Source organism: Hippocampus guttulatus, chromosome 4 (assembly GCF_054856545.1).
Source record: "Hippocampus guttulatus isolate MCC_2025c chromosome 4, RoL_Hgut_1.0, whole genome shotgun sequence".
NCBI classification, from domain to species: Eukaryota; Metazoa; Chordata; class Actinopteri; order Syngnathiformes; family Syngnathidae; genus Hippocampus; species Hippocampus guttulatus.
Genome location: NC_141264.1, coordinates 23594656 through 23617032, shown reverse-complemented (window position 1 = coordinate 23617032; position 22377 = coordinate 23594656). Strand labels below are relative to the sequence as shown.

Here is a 22377-nt window from a genome sequence, read left to right as displayed (position 1 = left end):
AGCTGCGACGAAACCGGCGTTTTGGATGAAGATGACCCTCATGTTTGCCTGCTGCTCATTCATCCGGACTCAGCTGCGTGTCGCCGTGCGCTTGCCGGCTCCGTGCCGCGGTCGACCCGGCTTGAGGTGTGCGGTGCTCGGACGCGATCGGGAGCGGAGACGCTGCGGATACTGCCATGGTCGTTTTGCTGCTGGCTGGCTCCCTCCCTTCCTCGTCTTTTTCTCTCTCGTGTGTCTTGCTTGTTTCTGATCCTTTTCGCTCGCTTCTTTTCCTCTTTTACTCAACGTTAAGGAAGGAAGGATCCAAGGCCGGTGGGCGGAGATTGCGCAGTCATCCTCTTGCTTGCTTTGGTGTCTTCCTCCTCCTTTGTGAGTTTGCCTCTCTCTCTCTTTTACTCTCTTTCTCTCTCTCTCGAAACCGCTGCAGCTGATGAGCAAGGGGCGTAACTGGCGTCTCCCCTGCAGACTCCCTCTTGCTCTTTACCGCAACATTCATCCATCTGCTCCCCTTTCGCCCTTTTTCCTCAACATTCAACCATCTCCTCGGAACACACCTCATGCTTGGACAAAATGTACAGCACAAGCACTTAAAAGAATATCAGGGACGTGCGGTTAGGGGAGGCGAGTGAGACAGTGCCACCCTCTACTGTCTTTCCCCCTGCTTGTGAAGCGTTAAAAAAATAATAAAGCCAAATTTATGATTACATTAAATAATGCTCCATTTTAGTTTGTTGGTCCGTGCTCTACAATGCGTATCTTTTTCAATTCAATAATTATTCAGGATTTTTTTTCATTAAAATAGCTGAATGTGCCTATTTCCTAATCTAATATTCTCAATTGTTAGACAGAAAACTAAAATAAAGTAAAAACAACTCACCTTGTGCAGACAACTAACAGGGGAGAGACACAAGAATCCCAAATCACTATTGGAGAGGAAACAAAAAACGTGACACTGTCACTAGGGGGCGATTTTAAGTTTTCCTATATAATAGCTATTATTTCCTGTAATCTGCCTTATCATTGAACTGAGCTGCACATCACTTTCTTATGTTGCAGTTAAGATAAATTTCCGGCTTTTCAGTTGTCTCATGTTCCATCTTTGCCAGCACATATAGCCTTCTCTGGTTGCGTCTTAAGCACTTGTGGAATTCACAGTTTCGCTCAAGGTTGGGCAAAGTATAGTTTCATCTGTCCCAATGAACATTTCCATTCCTATGAGAGTTTTGTAATATTTGTTACATTAATTTGGCAATTTTCCCCTCGGATATCATTCAGCGCGCCTGTCTCACAATTGAGACGTTCTTGGATTTACTGCAGTGGAAAACCAAGAGCAGAGTCCTCACAACCCCCCCCCCCCCCCCCCATGCAAAACAATTCCAAAGAAGTCAACAGATTTGTATTGTTTGTGTAGAGCAATTGAACAAACAAAAGCAACTCTGTGACAATTGAGCTTGTATGAGATGTGCTCATACCGCGGAATGTATATCAACTTTCCATGCTATGAGGGATGCTTGGTTACATAACAAACAGTATTCTGTCCTGCATGTTGGGTAATGGTAGACCACTCGCGAAGTAAATACAACAAGGACATTAACCGCTTGCACAGTGAATGTTCAGGGTGTGGGGGAGAGCCCAAAATTTAATGGGTCCCTCCTGAGCCAACACCACACTCATCACTGCTGAGGTTTTTTGGGGTTAAGTCACACTGTTACTGTTTGCGCAATTCTGTTTACAGATAAAAGTGACAGAAGGACAAATGGTTGCAAAACCCACATCCTCGGAGGGTATGGAAGTCAGTCTGCTTTTGTTGTCTCGGAAATTTGCAACAGCTTCGAGTTGTTTGCGGTCTGTATTCTCATTCACGGGTGGATGGATGGGCTCGAGCCGACGTCTCCTTCGACAAGCGTTTTGTTTTGAGGGTTAACACTGACCTCTTGTGGTTATATTAACGTTACACAGAGACCAGAGACTGAATGGCAGTGGTCCGCCAACCCTTTTTGTGTCAAGGACCATTTGAGAGAAGTACATGCTGTTCAACCATTTTTTTTCATCGCTTTTTAAATTGCCAGTTTTAAAGCCCCGGTACTGACAACAAAGATGATTATAGAGTAATTCAACAATTTATTAACATCAATGTTCTTTCATTAATTTCAAATTGCGTTGTTCTACTATACAACAAATGTAGAATAAAATCAAATAACACAGAATATACTGGGTGTTGTGTGTGGCAAGTGGCATGATGCAAAATTACAAGTTTAATCTTGTGAAATCATATCTTTAATCTTGAAAAAAATACAACTATGATAAAGTATACATTTTAGAATATATTACTTTTTTTTTTTGGTAAGATTACAATTTCAATACCCCAAAACATAGGTGTCAAACTCCGCATGTTTTCCAAGTCTCCCTGTTGCAACACACCTGACTCAAATGAACAGGTTCAATGTCAGGCTTCTGTAGAGCTGGCTGATGATCTGATCATTTGAATCAGGTGTGTTGCAACAGGGAGACTTGGAAAACATGCAGGACAGCGGCCCTCCAGGACCTGAGTTTGACACCTATGCCCCAAAATGACAAATAATGTTAACATTTTCAATCCCGACAGTATACCACTTGAATGTCATTGAATTACAATTTTTTATATAATAAAATAATATAGATATTTCTAAAAACAAAACAAAAACCGCATCTTTATCCTCATCAGTTTACATCTTCAATTTTGCCATGTTGTCGTTTCGATGAAGCCCAAATACTCTTGTACAAATGAGAGGGTAACGTTTCATTCTGTGTCATCAGGTCCCACAAGAAGACTGATGACTCACCCCTACAGTTTGTCATTAATGTAACCACTTCGCAAAGAGTGCCATTTGTATCGTGAACACAACAGTTGGAATGTGCTGTCATTTGTGGACTGGCTATGGATGCTTGCAAAAAAAAAAAAACCTTTTAAAAGACATTTGAAAAAACTATGGAATGTGTCCGAGGGAATTTTGGTCCATTTGTGACATCTTCTGTGTCATCGTGACTTATCTTAAAGGTGTTTTGCTTTGTAAAGCTGGAAGAATAGAATCCTGGCTATGACTTGCAACCCAACACTAAGCGAGAGCCCCGATAAAGGCAGATTTAGTTTTGGACCAATATTTTTCAGTTTGGAGGGATCATTATAGTTTTGCCTATTAACAGCAACAGTCTTAGCATGCTAGTTAGCATTAGCGCCTTCGAGTGTAACATGTTTCTTCTTGCTAGCTAAGCCATTCAAAACCAGTGAACTTCGTGATTATTCAGTGCGTCTTGTACGAATATATATTTGAAATACATTTAGTTTGATCGCAAAGCTAGTACAGAATGCAAAGGTGGCTTTTCCGCTTTGGGCCGACGGAGCCCCTCCCCCCGCCATTCGTCGAACGACGCACCTTCATCCTCACATTTGAGCAGAACTATCCAAGTCGAGCGTTGGTTTATTTTGCTGTGGAATCCTCGTTGTCAACATTTAATTCATATCGTGCGTACAGAACGCCGTTTAAATATCCAACACGCACAATAATAGCTATTTATGAAGGTAATTAGAATAATTCAGGTGAAACGTAGCTGGGCGCTATGGTTCCAATCAAAGTGGGCCTAACGTAAACGTTTCGGCTAGCTAATTGCTATCTTGAGCGCGATAAATTGCGCTAAATTAATTCAATTAGCTTACACCTGAGCCGCGACGGGGATGCCACCGTGTTGAGCATGTTTGACAATTACCTTATCCCCCAGCAGGTTTCCATCAACTCGAGTCACTTGATCCAATATGCTCTCCGCCGTAACGTGCATGCTGTCCAAATTGATCTCCCCGTTGTGGAGTACAGCACAAGTGGAAGCTGGCGGCGGTGCAGCGGGTAACTTCTGGCTTTACTTTCCCCAACGCCCTGACACTCGCTTCCTAGCCTGCTCTTGCAATTGCGTTGCCTTGCAGAATCGGAGACCATTCGCCATCTCGCCGATGGCGTGGTGACCCAGCTGGGCCTGGACCACGGCCTCGTGGACGATGTCATCTACTTCACGAGCGGCGTGGTGCTGGGTGGGGTGCCTCTCAAAGTGGGGGACGTGGTGAGCTGCATTGCCATGGCAGATGGTGCCCAAGGCGGATGGAAAGCCCTCAGGGTGAGTAGCACTCAGGTTAGCATGGACAATGTGTATTTGAGTCTTCTAGTACATGCAGAGGTGTCAAAAATGTTCATACTGTGGACTATAGAAATATAGATACTAATTACCTGTAAAAAAAATAATAATAATAAGAAATACATACTAGAGCAAAAGTAATGATTCAGCTCCTTGTAAAAGTAAAAAGTACAGACTGAAATGTACTTGCAGTAAATACAAAAGTGAAAAGTTTTACTGTGAATTATGTACAATGGACGTTTTGACACATGAGGGGGAAAAACAACTTCCACGGAGGTTTTCACAAGAAGCAGATCTCTCATTATTTCAGTATGCAGTATATCCTTTTTATATACTTGATTTACTGTAGTTAAGTACTCAGAGTTAACATGGCATGGCATTCATTATCCTGTTCGGGGTTGTTCCCCCTGGATTGATCCTTTTGAATTGTGCTTTGTAGGTTGCGAAGAGTTCTGACGCGTGGGAGCCTGGAGAAGGGACATCTTTGGAGGACGACTACGCTCGGCTGCGCCCTCTCATCGGCACCGTCACCTCATTTGACGGCCAGTGCGGCCACATCAACCAGACGACTTACTTCCCGCGCTCCAGTCTATGCGAAGGTACTTGCATAGCATCATGAGATGAAAGTGGATTGTGGTGGATAACATTTTCCCTTCTGACATTTGCAATAGTTTAAAAACATATATTTTTTAAGGTGGTTTCAAAAGTCATGTTAAAAATTAAGACACGTGTCTCTTCAGGTTACGAGCCCATGACAGGAGATTGGGTCCAAGCGACATATTTTATCAATCCCACCCAGTGGACCACCCAGGCTCAGTCTGTTGCCCCTTTGCGCTATTCTCGTCTTAACCAGGTAGCTGCCTCCTTGATCGTGTTGCAGTCATTGTCCCATGTCACTCTTTGTTACACTTTTCCTTCTCGCGTGTGCAGGTGTGTGTGACCAGCATGTATGCTAACAAGGGTGTGGTTGATGAGAGCGTGTTCTTCTGCCTGGACTCTCTGCTGCTGCCTGCCTACTACAAGCCCTCGCCAGGCCACGTGGTCAATTTGGTGATGACGGAGAGCAACCAGTCCATTTACCGCTGGAGGGCTTTGTGCATGGCGCCGTGCAGTCAGGGGTATGACCCGGTGGCCGCCCCTCCTCTCTGTGAATAAATCAAAGCGCCGCACCCAACCACAATCTGAGAGCTAATCGTTTCAGGGAGGGCAGTAATTCTTTGTGTGTGAGTGCCTAGCTGAGAAATTAAACTGTAAAATGCTGGACAGGTACTCAAAAGGTTTTGTTTTTTTCAGTCCAGTGCAATTGTTAAGTTTCCTATTGGGGTACAATGGTAAATGTTTTACAACATTTGTCTCGGTGCACTTTTTATTTATTTATTTTTAATATATATTTTCCCTTTTTTTTAATTTTATTATTATTTATTTAACTTGTATGTGCTTAAAGGTGTCCCAATCCTGATAACGTGATGTGAAATCAGGCCCCATCGCGGCATTTTCAGCTGATCCGAATCGAGGGGGAAAAGATTGTTTCAAAAAATAAAATGATTGTTATAAAATAAATTCAAGGGATACAAACCAACACAAACCGCTGTTCCACTAGCCATATAAAATGTGAAATGTTGGGAGTTTTGTTTAAAAAAAAAAAAAAGATCATTTGGATGCACTGTAATACATTGCCGTGGTATCGGCAGATTCTCAAAATCAGGAGACTCGAAGTCGGGGTTTCGGAATAAAATCTCTGCCTCCTTTTTAATGAACACTGAGGTACTTTCGAGAACAATTTTCATAGTCCTGGAATGGTTTACGTTTAGAATTTCTACTGTACTGTTGTGTCTTGACAGGGGTCTTCCCCTCAACTCAGTGCAATTCCGTTTGAAGATCTGCTGTACTTTTGTTTGGGCTGATTGAATGCAGATGACGATTTCGTTGCAGGTTGAAGCCAACCCTGACACACATGCCCACAGCTACAGCGGAGAGCTTATTGGAAAACAAAGGAGGGCTGGATATAACTTGTTATGGCCAGTTTGGAGATTTGATGGTGGGAGACCACAGGAAACTGGTGCTATGGATACAGTAAGTCCGCAAATAAGGAGGGAATTGACATTGACAGAAAGTGTCCAAAATGTAAAATTCGCACCCCAAAACAAAGTGTGCTCACTGCAAGTGGTTGGATCTTTTTTGGGTGAGTACAATGGACTTACATTTTGCTCCTGTTTCCCAAATAGGAACAACAGCTCAGAGACACACCGGCTCAAGTTCTGCGACTTTGCCGGCTGGGACTCAGAAGAACAGTTCTTTCTGAATTCATGCAAGACAGCGGCAGCCAAAGAACAACTTGTGTCCGACACTGGTCCTGCTGCGAAAGAACGAGGAAGTCGAGCCGATGAGACGAATAGCAAGGAGACGAAGCCTTCTGTCGGTGCGAGGAGAGAAGAACGAGAGGCCGATCTTCCTCCAGGAGGACGACTGTCTGTCGTAGTCGGGTGCCAAGCAAAGTAAGTGATGGCTTCAACTTTTTAAATGCTGCGGAGGTGGCGGCTGCTGTAAACGTAAAAGTCGGCTAGCGATGTTGGCTTCACTTCAGTCCTCGGAGTGGGCGTGCTGCCGCATGGCATAAAAATCGTTCAGCTTGCGTGTCTCATGTGCCGCGTGTCAGGAGCCTGGGAAGCTGCGCCGAGCTGCTCCTGTTGCACTTCTCCTCGTTTGTCATCGAGAGGCGCCTGGAAGTGACTGTGCGCAACAAGGATGAGAGTCTGCTCCTACCCCGCTCACCTTACAGTCCTGCTGAAGCCAAGCCGGCCCCTGTGGTGCCTTCTCACGTGGTCACCGTTACTGCACCTAAGGATGCCACACTGAGGTATCAAAATCATCAAACAATGAATTGAGAAATCTTTTTAATGCTTTCATTCAAATCCCACATCATTTCTTCGGGTCGGATCACAGTCGGCCAGTGATTCCCTCCCACATTAGTCTGCCGTGAGAGGTCTTCTGGGTGTGCTGTAGGAAGTTATCCAGTTTCATGTAATCGGCCTGATTATGATTGATTTACTATCGGGAACGTATCTTTGTCCATCTGACTATGTCAGTGACGTGCAGGACGGTGACAGGCAGAACAATGAAATGTTCTTCCACTAGATGGCAGAAAATAGTCGAATAATACCTTTGTGTTCAATTCAACTGACCCAGATGTCAGAGTAAAGATATTTGTGATGACGTTCAGATGAGGTTGTCGTTATTTTTGTGATTAAAAAAAAAACCTATATAGAATAATAATATATTTAAAATAAAATTATAATTATATATATTTGGGGGGGCGGTGTCATGGCATTTGTAAAACTTTAAAAGAAAATTGGCAACATACAAAATAGAAGGTAAATCCGTTATTGATATTTTAAATGCTGGTATCCTAGTACTTCGGTCTCTGATGTGCCTACCTACCCATCAAGTGTGAATTTTAACAAAATGTTGACTATTTCTGAATTTTGCCACATTGTGTCTTTGACACAAGCATTCCCACACAGTTTTCTGCATCGGCACATTTATGATACTACCTTTTATTCTCATGATAGTATCGTCAAAAATCTTGTTTTTAATTTGAGGTCACATTAAAATAGTCGTAATGTCTTAAGCGTGCAATGAAAATGGATGATGTTTATTTTTTAAATGTACTTTTTGTTCCTCTCATGGTTAAAACTCATTGCAAAAGTAAATTACCGGTAAAGGTTTGAACGTTTAGGAGTGTCCCTTGTAATTTCTCTTCATCAACTCGCAGGCTTGAAGGAAGGCCACCGGTTCAGACTAGCTTTTCAACATGATTAACTTCCCCTCCTCCAGGCTTCGTAACCGGCGTCTGCCGTGCTTCCTACCTTCCTATGCGGTGCCGCAGACTTTGAGAGACTGCGCCGCTGGACAGAGAGACGTCCTGGTCGTCCAGCCGTGCTTGGGAGAGGTTCCAATTCCAGTTAAATGGTGAGCATTTGCACGAGCCGCATTTTGATTCCTTCCGTGTGGTTTTTCACCAGGTGCTGTCAGCCTCCAATGCGCAGACCCGTTTCTCGACTCTGCTGTGGATGGAGGAGCTTCATGCCGAGAGAGAGCTGGGAGAGTTCACCATCCAAGGAGCGCTCCTTAGGAGGGGAGCGGCCTACCTTCACCTGGAGGTCCTCGGCTTGGCCGAGGGGAGGCCCAGTCTCAATATAGGCCAGTCATACCTTGAGAACTACTGCGAAAGATTGTTGTTTGTGTCGAAAGCGCCTCCTTGAGCCATTTCACTGCTTTACAGGAGACAGAATTGTTCTGAAGAGTCCGCAGAGCGACGGCATTGTGATGGAGTATGTGAGCTGCGTCGCGGAGGTAAAATGCCGACAGTGATACCTTGACTGTTGGTTTTTGCCACTTTTTTTTGTGGGGGGGGGGGGGGGGGGGGCTGCGTGTTATGAGGCAGAATTTGAATTAGAAGTTTTAAGTGGAGCCACACCTGCCCGGGCACTTTCAGATGTTTATTAAAAGGACCAAACAGTGCCTCACGCAAATAGAACGCTGACACGGAACCGATGCTCACATTTGCTGCCAGCCCGACTGACGTCAACTCCTGATGGCACTACAATGCAACGCTTTTATTTTGTTGATCAAAAACGTGACAAACATTGTTTTCAGTGGACTCCAGCCGACAACTGGCATTTAAATAAATTTCACTGTGTATCGTCTTGAAGAAAAAAAAATATTAAACATTTCCAAATTCAAAAAAAATATTAAAAATTTTCCAAATTCAAGACATTAAAAACCCACACATTTATTAAAACCAGAAAAAAAGTAAATATAGCATAAGTATGTTTTTTTTCAAATTTTATTTTAATTGTATGACGTACCGTATTGGCCCGAATATAAGACGGTGTTTTTTTTTTGCATTGAAATAAGACTGAAAAAGTGGGGGTAGTCTTATATTCGGGGTCTAGACGTTATGCCCATTCATGACGCTAGATGGCGCCAGATATCATTGAAGCGAATGCTGAACTTGACTTCCCAGGCCAAAGTGAACTCCTGCGACGAAGAATAAAAATAAAAATAGCGGTAGCACGTAGAAGAAAAATAAAAAATAGCGGTAACAAGGAAAAGAGAAGAACATAGTAGAAGCGATAACAGAAATGGAGAAACGTAGTGACAATCTGGAGATAGGTGGGTCGAAGATCGGCCAGGTTAACCGGCAGCTGAGGAGAAGTTATGATGTAATTTACATTTCAAACACCAGAAGCCATTAATTTGTGAATGTGATTGCACTTTAGATTTGAATGAGGCAAAATAACATGCTCTTCCTCTCAAATATATTATTATAATCATTTGTTTCAGATGTAATTATTTTCTGTATAAAAATTAATTTGGTGTTCAAAAAGTCTTTTGTTCAAACTTGAGTCTTGAAAAAGAGGGGGTCATCTTATAATCAGGGCCGTCTTATATTCGGGCTGGTACTATCACGACAGTCACACGGTGTCGACTGAGCGGACTACATTTCCCGCAGCACTGATTGGACAAGCAATGTCATGTGATCATCTGCGGCCAGCGTTGGCCAAGCGGGCATGTCCTAACTAATTGACACGTTGAATCGCGTGTGTCTTAACGTCCATGGCAGAGCTCCGTTGAACCCCTGAGACCGATTCACCGAACCCCTGGGGTTCAATCGAACCCAGGTTAAGAACCACTGCTTGAAAGTCTATTTCTAATGCTAGATCAACGACGAGGACGTGAGTCTGAAAGTCAACTCCGATTTTCATCGCGGCTACCTTGGCGAGCCTCTCGATGTGGAGTTCTGTTACAACAGGTGGGAAAGCGCGCAGCATCGCTCTCATTCTCTGAGCTGACTCTCTGCACTCTCTCGTTGACCAGAGTGACCATGAGGCGCTGTCACCATGCAGTTGAGCAGATCAAATCCTTTGCGCAGAGTAAGTGCAAGCGCTTTCTTACTACTGCGCACTGCAAATTTCTGCAATATTTCGAGAAAATCACAATGCCCCATCAGTTCCCCAACCCGCCCTGAACTGCCCATGTCGAGCAACTTGGTTCTTGTGGGGCAGATGTTTGTGAGTTTTAGATGAATTCCATTGTTTGGTAGTTTGGATGACAATGAACCTTGTCTTTTCCCATCGCTGTGTAGTTTTCTTCCCCTGCAGACTTGCAGCACAGACTCCTCTGTGGACAGCGAAGTGGTTAGAGGAAGACGAGCAAAATAAAATATTGGATGGAAATGAGGTAAATAAATAAATACACACACGCACACACAGGGGTCCTAATTTTATTTGTTCTATTCCTCCTCTGACTATAAAACCGAAATTGTCCGTCAGGCAGAATGCTTTTTTTTTTTGACCTACACTAACTTAAATGTTGAGTCATTCATTAAATATTTTTTAGGGGAAAAAAAGAACTTGTGTCATGAATATGCAACAATCAAATGAAAAACAGTAACTACGGTGGTAACTGAGCGTGCTCTCATGCGCGTATTCTTACTCGCCGCAATGAACTTGTTCATCTCACACCCTCGCCGTTCTGAACCTTGAAACCACGCTGCGCCGCACTGTCAAAAACTGAGAAACCCACGGTAGCGCGGAGTGCTTGATTTCTGAGGGGGGTGGGGGGGCATCATTTTAATCAGCAGGCACCAGTGAACGAGAATGGACACTTACCAAACATTTCAGCGGATATGAAGTCAAAAGCCACACAAACCAAAGGTACACGCACATCACGACACATTGCTAGGAAGTGTTTGCACCGTGCCCCTAAGTGTGCGTATTTATTTTCTAGATGGCACCGCCACACTCAAACCCACGCCGAGCCCGGGCCACTTTTTCAACCTTGACCTCAACCCTACTCAGAGGGAGGCAGTGAAGAGAATCCTGGCCGGAGAGTGTCGCCCCACCCCTTACGTGCTATTTGGACCTCCTGGCACTGGGAAGACCATCACTCTTATTGAGGCCATACTACAAGTGAGCACAAACAGCTTAAATTCAACTGGGCTCTTTCCTCTCTGTTGGCGCCTCCATCGAGATTGTGTCACGTTTTCCCTGAAACGAAAGCCCTTCGACATGACCGTCAAATTCTTCCCCTTGCAGGTGTACCACTTTATCCCCAGCAGCCGCGTCCTGGTGTGCGCGCCCTCCAACAGCGCGGCCGACCTCATCTGCGCCCGCCTACACGACAGCGGTCTCATGCACGCCGCAAGCATGGCCCGTGTCAATGCTTCTTACAGGCAGGAGAAGGTACAAAAAGGAGTCTTGTCATCGCCTCGTAAATAACGCCGCGTGGTAATATTGACGACTCCGACAGTACACCCCCGATGAGCTGAAGTTGTACTCGAAGGCCGGCGAAGACCTCAGTCATGCCTCTTTCTACCGCATAGTGGTCAGCACCTGCTCCAGCGCTGGCATGTTCTACAATCTCGGACTCCAGTAAGTCTTCGTAAGCATCTTTTTCCCAACCCACAGTTTAACTTTTGTAACTTTGCTTTCCCCTCATCCTCAGAGTTGGACATTTTACTCACGTGTTCCTGGACGAGGCAGGCCAGGCAACAGAACCGGAATCCATGATCCCCATCAGCCTCATCTCAGAAAGAGATGGACAGGTCAGTGCCCGGAGCTTTTGTGCTCGAAGCTCGTGGGGCCTGCAAGTGGACAAAGTCGCGATCGTCCCATTTCTATTTGGACAAAATTACTGAGCCAAAACATCTAGCTCGGTCCTAAACTCATCATCTTACCAAGGCGTTTTAGACATTTAAATTCTTTGTCGCTCCGCTGATCATCACCATCCAGCCAAGCTCTGGATGAGCTGGATGCAAAAATGGCAACCATGAATCGGGAAAAAAGCTCGAAAGAAGGATTCTATTTCTAGCTTCTTTTTTTTTCCCCCCCTGTTCCTTTTCTGCTCCCCTGTGCCGAATAAAAACCCGTTAGGGCCTCCTTGTTTGGTTTAGAAGAATTTGACATCCAACACCTTTTGAGAATGTCTGATAAAATTTTCACAGACATGCAAAAAAATAAAATAATGTCGAAAATCTATCCCGAAGAGTGGAAGCTGTGTCATACTTACAAAAGGGGGTGAAATATAGGCGGCCCTCGGGTGACCGAGTTCCTACGGCAGTGACGTAACCTGAGTTTGTGTGAGCTGCATTCACTTACGTCAATGCAGTAGAAGAGTCACAATTATACGAATCGCGTGTATGGAGAAACACTGGTATCCCTGAAATATAAAGCATCAAATTTAAAAACAGAAAGCACGATGGAATATGAAAAGAAATCAAGACCATGAAAATTAGACAGCTCATCGCACGGTATTTACTCTACATTTTTGCATTTCAAAAGGTTACATTCATTAAAGTTAACAAGCTTTTAGAACAGTGTGGGGGGGGGCTGTAATGGCCTAATAGAGGTTTAATGCCCCCCCCCACCCCCCCAAAAAAAGGTCAACCTCTAATCTGCAGAAATTCCCTTCTTGTAGTGGGCTTGGAATGTATCACCCACAACAAGGCAGAGAACACTGGATTTATTCATCTACTTATTTTAAATCTGAGGTTTACTGCTGTCACACCGAATTTGAAAGGTTCACCCTCCCTTCCTTTTTTTGGGCTGTGTCTCCCAATACTTTTATCCATGAATGTTTGTGCCTATTTTTTTTCCTTTTCCATTTGAATTTAAGCTCCACATGGACAATCTGTTAAAAAACTCATTCACTCCCAAAGACGGTTTTAAACGTCTTTTCAGACTTGGTCCAGAATTGGTTGGTACTGAATGAGTTTTAATTGCCTGACAAATCTTGATGTTGTTTGTTTTTGTGTTCCTCTCCCCGATCAATTTCCGAGCAGTTGACTTCACTTTGTTTTGTGTGTGGGCTCAGATAGTGTTGGCTGGAGACCCGTGCCAGCTGGGGCCCATTGTGAAGTCCAAGACAGCCTCCGCCTTTGGCCTGGGCTTGTCCCTGCTCGAGAGGCTCATGGCCAATCCACTTTATGCCAAACAGGAATGGGGATACAACCCAAATCTGGTGCGTACACTCACCACAAATTTGCATTTTTCGGAAGAAAAATGTTTCCCCGGCATCCTTGGATGAAGTCGCTGAAATCCGCAGGTGACAAAGCTGATCTACAACTATCGATCCCACGAGGCCTTGCTCACATTGCCCTCAAAGCTCTTCTACCACGGGGAGCTTTGCGCCAGAGCCTCCAAAGCTGTCGTGGACTCGCTCTGCCAGTGGAAAACGCTTCCCAAAAAGGGCTTTCCTCTTCTCTTTCATGGCCTCAGGGTGGGTGAGCAAGTTGAAAAAGCTTTTTTGTTCCTCTGACCGCCGTAACAAGAATGCTATGCTCCTCCAGGGCAAAGAAATGAGGGAAGGCAACAACCCGTCGTGGTTCAACCCAGCAGAGGCTGTGCAGGTCATGTTGTACTGCTGCCAGATGACCAAAAAACTCTACAACCCTGTTGACGCCACCCAAATAGGAATCATTGCCCCCTACAGGAAACAGGTCATGCTTTTCCTTCTTTCTTCTGGTAGACTTAAGAACTGCACTGTACCCCGCTAGTCGAAATGCTTAAATCCGATTGACCGTCTAACTCGGATTATTTTTCGATTCCCACGTACATTTCAAGGGACACACATCCGACACATCTGTGCTTACACAAACAGATCCGTAAAGAACTGGAGAAGTGTCAGTGCTGGTTTGTGACGTTACATTGTAGAAGTTACTATTACATAAGTAATACAATAGTACTGTATCTTAAAAAGTCATCAACCTCCAAATTATTCCACTGGCCACGTCTGCAATTACTTTGAGATGGACGCACCAATTATGACGCATGTTTCAATCATAGTTATCCATCCCAGTTGTTCTCAAACTTTTGACACAAAGTACCACCTAATGAAAAAAAATAATGATCAGCATTAAAGTACAGTAGCATAGTAGGAGGACTAAGTGTGGATCAAAGAACAAGGTGGAAGTTTTATTCCTAACAATTACATTTGATATTATTGCTGTAACATTTGGGCATTAACAACTCTGCCCTGACAGATAGCGGCGGGAAAATATATATGAAATGCTGAAATTTTTTTGTATTGCTCACAAAAGTTAAATAATAAATCAGAACCGTGACCGAAGCCATGCAATGTAAACCCAGATGAGTGCATGTGCAGATCTTCTTTTTTTTTTTGTTTGTTTGTTTTCCCTGTTCTCCAGAGCGAGAAGATCCGCATCCTTCTGGGTAAAGTGGGCCTGTCTGACATCAAAGTGGGCTCTGTGGAGGAGTTCCAAGGCCAAGAATTCCTGGTCATCATCATGTCGACGGTAGGCCGAATTTGAGGGTGCAAGAGTGAATCGATGATTCCCCCCCGATAGGTCAACTTTCAGTTGGTGCTCACCTGTGCAATAGGTGCGCTCTAACGAATTGGCATTCAGCGAGGATTTGCAGAGCGCGCTGGGCTTTCTGACCAACCCCAAGCGCTTCAACGTGGCTATCACACGCGCCAAAGCTTTGTTGCTCGTCATCGGAAACCCCCACGTTCTCATTCGGGTGAGTGCCCCCCCCCCCCCCCCCCACAAAAAAATCCATTTGTAATTAGGCCTATTCTTGACCATTTTAATTTTAAGTGTATGATTTTTATTTTCTCTCCCTGCCCTTTAGGATACATGCTTCAGGGCACTGCTTCACTATTGTTTCACTAACGGGGCGTATCTGGGCTGTGACCCCCCTCCCTCCATTAGAGACTCTCAGATGTAAGCGTGTTCCATCCTATTAGATTCCGCATGATCACTGTGACAATAGCACAGGGATGCATGTCATTATTTATAGTAAACAGTTCAACCTTGAACAGTCCCACACACACGGGTTTAACGTACACAAAATTAATAAGGCCGCACTGGAAAAAAAAAACTAATTAACATTCTTATGAGAGGATAACTGGCATAATACAGGGCCCTTTTTTATTTATGGGAATTTAAAAAAAAAAGAAAAAAATCCTCAATATTGTGTGTATGGGTTCCTCTTGATATTCTCGTGTTACAATTTTCTCCGAATGACTTGCTTTTCACAACAACCTCATTATTGTAACATTACCGTATTAATTTGGAGTGATTTTTTTTCCTTCCGTTTTTCAAGTACAGCTTCTCTTCATGTGCAACTTTCTCTTATGTTATGCATGTCATATGTCGTCATACGAAAAAGGGGTTCTTCATCACAATGGGACCAACCCGGTGGAATTAAAAAAAAAATCATTAAAAGTATTTTTTTTCTCTTGCAATGTTATTCTAGTGTTGCTACAACACTTGAGTTGAACCGTTTGTTGCTCATTTTGCGTAGCATTAGAACTTGTCTTGCAGCACTCTGAGTCTCGTGTGCATTTTCGTCACAACTTTGAATTTGTGGTAATGTTACGGCTTGTAAAAAAAAAGAAAAGGGAATACTACCACTTTATTGTTGTAAAAATGCTACTTTTCTCGATTTAGTGCTGCAGCTTTTTAGCCGTGCCAAATCAGTCCAACTAATTTTCCTCAATATTATGACTCTAGTCTCATGGAAATAAAACTTTCATTTTTGTTAAAAAAAAAAAAAAACTTTTAGAGCTCTAATTTAATAAAGTGAGACTGCAACATTTTTGCTCAGACCGTCAGTATATAATATCAGCCTAACCTCAAGCTTTGTTGTTTTAAATCAGGGGTGTCAAACTCATTTTTGTCATGGGCCACTTTGGAGTTACGTCTTCCCTCGGAGGGCCGAATTAATGTTTAATCATCACGTGGTAGTATTATTCGTACACAACAAATTGATAGATTACTCGTTTTGAAATCATTCAATTATACTGTATATTTGTTGTTTGTTCACTTACTGTTCAAGTGAGTGTAAAGAGGGTCAGAAAATTACTACACAATCTCAATGTTATTTATTACACCTGACAATTTGACATTTCGGTACAAATTTTAGAAATGATCATGGAAGTTGACACACACGATCTGCTGTCGTGGGCCACATAAAATGACGTGGCGGGCCAGATCTGGCCCCCGGGCCTTGAGTTTGACACCAGTGTTTTACATGTTTGGAAAAGTTGTCATATTATAAGAATGGCTTCCTCAAACACACAACTCTATTCTCACAATATTACAAATTAATATTCTAGGGGGTTTTTTTGTTTTTTGTTTTTGTCCCCACTACTCCTTGTAGTTGTCTGCACTACTACGACTATACTACCCTAATTAATAAATACAATTCCATCTTTATGTTGACAGAGCTGCATCTAATCACAATGCCGCATGAGACATTCCTGCCATGGGCTTCTATGCTAAGTTCGTCTTCTCGGCGGCCAAGTGAGTGAGTGACGTCAACCCGACCGTTGTTTTGCTTTCTCGTGAGAGAGCGACTGACGTGAAGCGGCTGCAAATAAAGATGTGACATCTGTGCGCAACTCGCGGCGCACTGTGTTTATTAATTACTAAGCCCATGCACTAGACCGTGCGGAACAATCGTCCATGACGTGTACATTTGCGCAAATCGCCGTCACAGAGCCGCCTCCGCCTTAAAAAAGGGACATCATCTTTTTGCAGCACATTGGAGATGCCAAACTATTTTGCGTAACTGAGAACTAATATGTCAGTGGAGTCTGCCAAGTAGTGGTGCGTTTTTGTTTTTTGTTTTTTTTTTTGTCCTCTGTGCGTGGCGGCGTCTGGCCGCGAGGCCCCGGAGACCGGATGTGACAATTGAGTGTGAGTGACAGTCTGCATCAGTGCTGTCAGTCCCGCTGGAGCCCAGCAGGATGCAAAAGAGGGGTGGGGGCCTCAATCTGTTAAGTTAATGAGTCTCTTATATGTTGGGAGGAGACAGCTTTTATGTGAGCTGCCGCCCACCCCGTCCGCCACCTTTATCCCTTTCTTGCACCGCGGCCCGCCGTCTTTGATGTGGCTTTGTTGGCCAGAGTGGTGGTGGGGAGCATAGAGTTGATAGGCTCCAGCTTCTCCCCCCAACCCCGTATTGGATAAGCGGTGTCGAAAATGAGAATATTACCTGGACTGCACATAAAATGCGTGGAGGAAATGCGTCGAAACTGGAAGTTGGTGTTGAAGTTGGCCAGCTGGCATTGATGACTCACCCAATGTTCATCCGTTCATTTTCTGAACTGCTTTTTTTTTTACTCTAAATTCTCATGAAATAAGGATGTTCGATCGGATAACTGATGGATAGATGCCATTCTCTTAGTATTAAAATGTGACAAAACAACTCTTACTTTCTTCAGTAGTGAAATCTATTCTGTTGAAATTATTTTTTTTTGTACTTTGTTGAAATAGATTTTTTAACTGTCTCCCTTCATTTGCTCAAAATATTAATTTACTTCATTCTGAAAATGTTGGCCAATCTCGCAAAGTTGGGTTTTTTTCCCCCTTCGGAAAACTATTTTTTGTTGTGATATTTTGTGTTCCATAGGTTGTTGTTTTTTTTTCATTTTTTATAAGTTTCTTCCATATATGTACCATTCCTTAACTCATTCACTCCCAAAGACATATTTAATGTCTTTTCACACTCCACACGTTCGACCCCGGATACTTTTTTCTTCAATTTTTCCAAGACTTAAAAAAAAAGGGGGGGGGGGGGTCTAGAATTGGCTGGTACTGAATGAGTTAAAGGAAACAGGATTTATCAAGGAAACTCATGTCACCTCACCAATTTTGGGGGTGTTTTAGGTACGCGCTGTGGCATTTATAATCTATTTGATGACATTTGTATTTGGCTGAGTTTTTTTTTTCCAGCCCTGTGTGTCTGCAAGTGTAGGAGACAACTGTCTTGTGTTCCTATTTGAGTGCAGCAGGGCCAAGCAGTGCTTGAGCAAGACAGACAGGGTGTCTACAGGACAGCCATTAGGCCCAACAACACACCCCTGCTGGGCTGCTGGCAGGGGGACCGTGTTAAATATGTGGAGCCATTGTTCTCCCAAATTGGTCTGTGACTCTAATTGCCCAGTTAAGTCCCCTCTGACAGGCCGTGCTCGTCGTCTACCCGAGCTGGAACCAGCCACGTAGTCGATCGTAAGGGGCTGTAAAACGGCGGCTGCAGCCGGGCAGCGCCGCTCCGCGTTTCAAACTAAAAGTCGAGTCCGAACAAACGGGCAGCCGCCGGGGATTGAGTCCACTTGGGATTGAGCGGAGAAAGTCCCGCAATAGCCCAGAGGCATGCGGGCTTGAGATGCTCATCTACATTTGGAGACAGACGACGTCGAAACCAAAGCGAAGATGCTCTATTGTCATTCTGTTGATGAATGACAAGGACAGAGTCAACACTCGCTCATCCATGACAATCGGATGTCCACCCGTTTCATTTATGAAAACACGGGGCGGCTTAACCTTGGCGTCGGACCGTCAGAGCGAGCCAGTTGCTCAGACACTTCCAAAACAAGGCGGCAAGCATCCAAGTTGGGCAGATCAAAGCCTCAAGGAGACGCAGCTTTGCTAATGAAACCTCCAATTAAGGAAGCCCGCTGCCAATATGAGTGAGACTGTCTGTCTGCTAGATGCTCATGTGCACTCTCAAATCAATTTCTCAGAAGTGACACCTTTCAAAAAAAAAAAAAATCCCCCATGTTTGGACAAACTGTCCCATCTTTTTTTTTTTCTTGGCAAAGGTTTCATTTGGACATGCATATTTTTCCTTTGGTCCTGGTTCAATTTTGACCTGTTCAGGGTCCAGTTGGACATGCATTTTCTTTGGCACATGCTACATTTTTGTCCAGTGTAAAATTATTCTTTTTTTCCCATTGGTCCAACTTACATCTGAACATGTATGATTTTCAATGGTACTGGGTACATGTGGACATGTTTGTCCTTAGTTGGATGACTTTTGCCCCCCCCCCCCCCCCCCCCATTTTATTATTACCATTAGCCCTGGACGCCCTTTCTGATGCAACCAGTGCAGTGTGTTTTCCACTGGTACAAAACTACAATTGAAGATGCACATTTTTCACATGTGATACAATTGGAACCACTGTAATCCAAGGGGGTTAGGTTCCAGGCCACACCCACAAGAGGCGAAATACTTTTTTTTTTTTTTTTTGTCGCGGGCCGCATTGTAGTTACAATTTCTCTTGGAGGGCCGCTATGAATTTTGGGAAACCATATAAATGCTGTTTAATCCACTCCAAATATTACATACACAGCGCACAACAAATGGATGAATAGCTAGTTTTAAAATCAGATGTCAAGAATAATGACTGTTATTATGGATTGCATATGACAATTTGACATTTTAGTTCAGACTTTAGAAAGTATCATGGAACTTGACATGCTTGATTTGCTTTCGCGGGCCACATAAAATGATGTGGCAGGCCAGATCTGGCCCACGGGCCTTAACTTTGACATCTCCCGTAAGCATTAGCAATAGATGGCAAGGGTTGACTCTACTTGTTTTGGATGTTTGGTACGTTTGGGACATGCACAGGTTTCATTCATCCACCGGGCCCCCCCCCCCCCCCTTTTTTTTTGGATCCAGGGTACATTTTTGAGGTGTGTGGTTTTATAATTGGTAGGCGGTATTTTGGCCATGCATGATTTCCACTGTGCAAGATACATTTTTGAGATGGGTCCAGGGTGCGTTATGGCAATGCAGGTTTTTTTTTTTTTTTTTTTTTTTTTTTGCTGGTCCATGGTATGTTTTAGAATGCCTGTTTTTCATTGATCCAGTATGCATTGGTAAATGTGGCGATGGGGTTTTTATTTTTTATTTTTTTTGATGAACAGCCACGAAACGCTACGATTGATCAATAAAGCAAAAGCAACCGAGCTTGCGCTTTTGTCCCAAAACTATCCTCTTTTTGATAGCTTTCAACTCAATTATTGCCCATTGTCTCCCCCAGCTTCACGCACACCGCCCCGCCCCTCCTCCTTCGCGTGCCCCCCTCTCTGTCTGCAGCCATGACAAAAAAAGCCGTTGTCTCCAAACACATCGTCTCGGCGTCTTTTGAGAGATACTTGATAAGAGACTTAGAGACTGACGGGGCTGGCTCTCGCGCCTGTATATATAGCCGTCTGCGGCCTCCCTCCGCCACACTCCTGTCATCTGCTCTCAACATGGCCGTGGTCTTCTTCTTCTTCTTCGCGGCGACTCTCCTGGCCCCACTGGAGGCCTTCGACCTGAGCCAGTCCACCCGTTGCGTGACCATCCCCAACCAGATGAAGGTGTGTCAAGATGTGGGCTACTCAGAGATGCGCCTCCCCAACTTCTTGGGCCACAGCAACCTCGAGGGTGAAGTGGTACCCCGCTCCGAAGACTGGAGGCCCCTGCTGCAGACGGGGTGCCACCCCCAAGCCCAGGCCTTCCTCTGCTCCCTCATCGCTCCCGTCTGTCTTGACACGTAAGTCCGCTTTCCTTCCTCGACTCAGAGTCTGTCTGCGTGCTGGCTCGAATTTGACATTTCCGACGCGTCCTTCCCACCTTCAGGTTCATCCAGCCCTGCCGGAGTCTGTGCGTGGCCGTGAGGGACAGCTGTGCCCCCGTGCTTGCATGCCAGGGGCACCCTTGGCCCCAAGCACTTGACTGCGAACGCTTCCCCTCCGAGGAAGACATGTGCCTCTCTCCGCATGCCAAGTTCAGCCATTTTGCTAAAGGTAAACGCCACACGCTTGACTCAAAACAAAAGTGGTGCAGCATAGGAAGAATATTTTCCGCATATCATCATCGATCGTGATTTGCAGTAGATCCTTTGCTTTTAAAAAATTTTCAGTATTGTGTCAAAAGAACTCTCTATATAATTTTTCTTCGTTTTGAACGTAGGTCATAAATTACACATTTCCAGTTATCATAGCTTTTATAATTTAACATTTTTTATGTCTATTTTATTAGACACTGAACCACAAAATTTTTGTTCAACAAAATCCAATTGCGTAAAAAAGTCAAAAATACAAAATGTTTGGAAGAATTAAAAATGTCTCCACAAAAATCTCAAACAAAAAGGCTGAGCAAGTGAAAATCACTCCAATAAAAGTGACCACTGGGGTGTGTACGTGCAACGACGATCGTGGGAAGTTTCTTGAGATTACGATGATAGGCTGTTATGGAGAAGCCAAACATGCATGTCGACATCTTATTTAAAAAAATGTTTTTTGTTGTTTTTGCAGACTTTCCCAAAGCAGCTTGTCAAAACTGTCCCATGGTGGAAGAAGCTTCGGCTATGAAAACAGTCCTGGATGCTTTTTGCCAACATGACTTCGGTAAGAATCAGAAACTATTATGATATGGTTTCCGTTTTGATTATATCACTGTCGGGAATCACTCCCTCCCTAGTCTTTTTTTGTGGCCGTCAGTTGTATGCGAATTTTTGCTCTCCACGGGCTGGCCCGGTACAGACCAAACAAAGGAGTAGACAAACGTCGCAAGTTTGAAAAGACAGTGCTGTGTTTGTATTTTGGTAAAATAATCATCTTAAAAAAAAAAAAGACGAACTGGTGAGTGAACGATATAGTCCACTATGTAAAAGTCATTGTCCAGCATAGATTGACGAGATATTTCCCCTCCTTCTTCGTAGCTGTTACCGCTAAACTGCACCACCGCCGCCGCTTCCTGACGGGCGAGCCCGAGTTTGAGGTCGAGGGTCGCGTGGAGTTCATCCGCCAGGGCCCGCTGTTACCCTACGACACCCACCTTCTGCTGCACCAGTGGCTGCTCATCAACGTGCGCTGCGCCAACGCGCTGGTGCGGCCCGGACGTTCACAGCTCTACGTGCTGACCGGCTCCGTCCTCACCGACGGTACCCTCGCCATCGCCCGCCTCTTCCCCTGGCACAAGAAGGACGCCAACATCGCTGTGGCCACGCGCAAGTGGAAGCATCATAGATGTTGAGAGCAAATATTGACCTGGAGGGTTTCTTGGCATTTTGAGGGGAGGGAGGGAGGCAGAGAGGGGGCATGTGAGGGGGACCGCACTCCCCCATCTCTGCTCCTATAGCACACTGTAATAGAATGCACTCCAACCTGTACATATGTATATTGACTCTAGATTCTATTTTCTATTTAAAAAGGATGACAATAAAATATTAGGTACTGTTTGCGATTTGACTCCTATTTTAAACGGCACCTTCTATAAACCACAAATGATATAATTATATACAATATACCGGTAATTATTTCACAACAGCATGGTAGACTAGTGTTTAGTAGTAGTAAACACTAAGTATAAGTGCCTTACAGGTCTTGAGATTTCGGATTTTTTTTTT

At 44.2% G+C, this 22377-nt stretch overlaps 2 protein-coding genes across 4 annotated transcripts; both read left to right on the top strand.

Annotated features, from left to right (window-relative positions):
- Positions 1-222: 222 nt before the first annotated feature.
- Positions 223-20153, top strand: mov10l1 (Mov10 like RNA helicase 1). Its single transcript, XM_086108916.1, has 28 exons — positions 223-369; positions 3760-3878; positions 3956-4143; positions 4601-4760; positions 4902-5014; positions 5092-5279; positions 6094-6234; positions 6387-6656; positions 6818-7018; positions 7996-8110; positions 8184-8361; positions 8444-8514; positions 9885-9976; positions 10042-10097; positions 10310-10404; positions 10805-10880; positions 10954-11135; positions 11262-11408; positions 11476-11597; positions 11671-11770; positions 13039-13185; positions 13270-13443; positions 13514-13663; positions 14372-14479; positions 14565-14705; positions 14817-14908; positions 16415-16492; positions 20023-20153. Exons 2-27 carry the CDS (start codon positions 3791-3793, stop codon positions 16440-16442), a joined length of 3423 nt encoding a protein of 1140 aa, XP_085965042.1. The 5' UTR covers positions 223-369; positions 3760-3790; the 3' UTR covers positions 16443-16492; positions 20023-20153.
- szl (sizzled) lies at positions 16415-22211 on the top strand. 3 transcript variants are annotated; one of them, XM_086108914.1, is made up of 5 exons: positions 16415-16492; positions 20191-20520; positions 20607-20773; positions 21284-21376; positions 21691-22211. In XM_086108914.1, the coding sequence occupies exons 1-5, from the start codon at positions 16455-16457 to the stop codon at positions 22002-22004; spliced, it is 942 nt and encodes a 313-aa protein (XP_085965040.1). In that variant the 5' UTR covers positions 16415-16454; the 3' UTR covers positions 22005-22211. The 3 variants fall into 3 exon arrangements, with proteins under 3 accessions (XP_085965040.1, XP_085965041.1, XP_085965039.1); XM_086108915.1 differs by having other exon boundaries at positions 16415-16496; positions 20291-20520; XM_086108913.1 differs by lacking the exon at positions 16415-16492 and having other exon boundaries at positions 20081-20520.
- Positions 22212-22377: the final 166 nt, after the last annotated feature.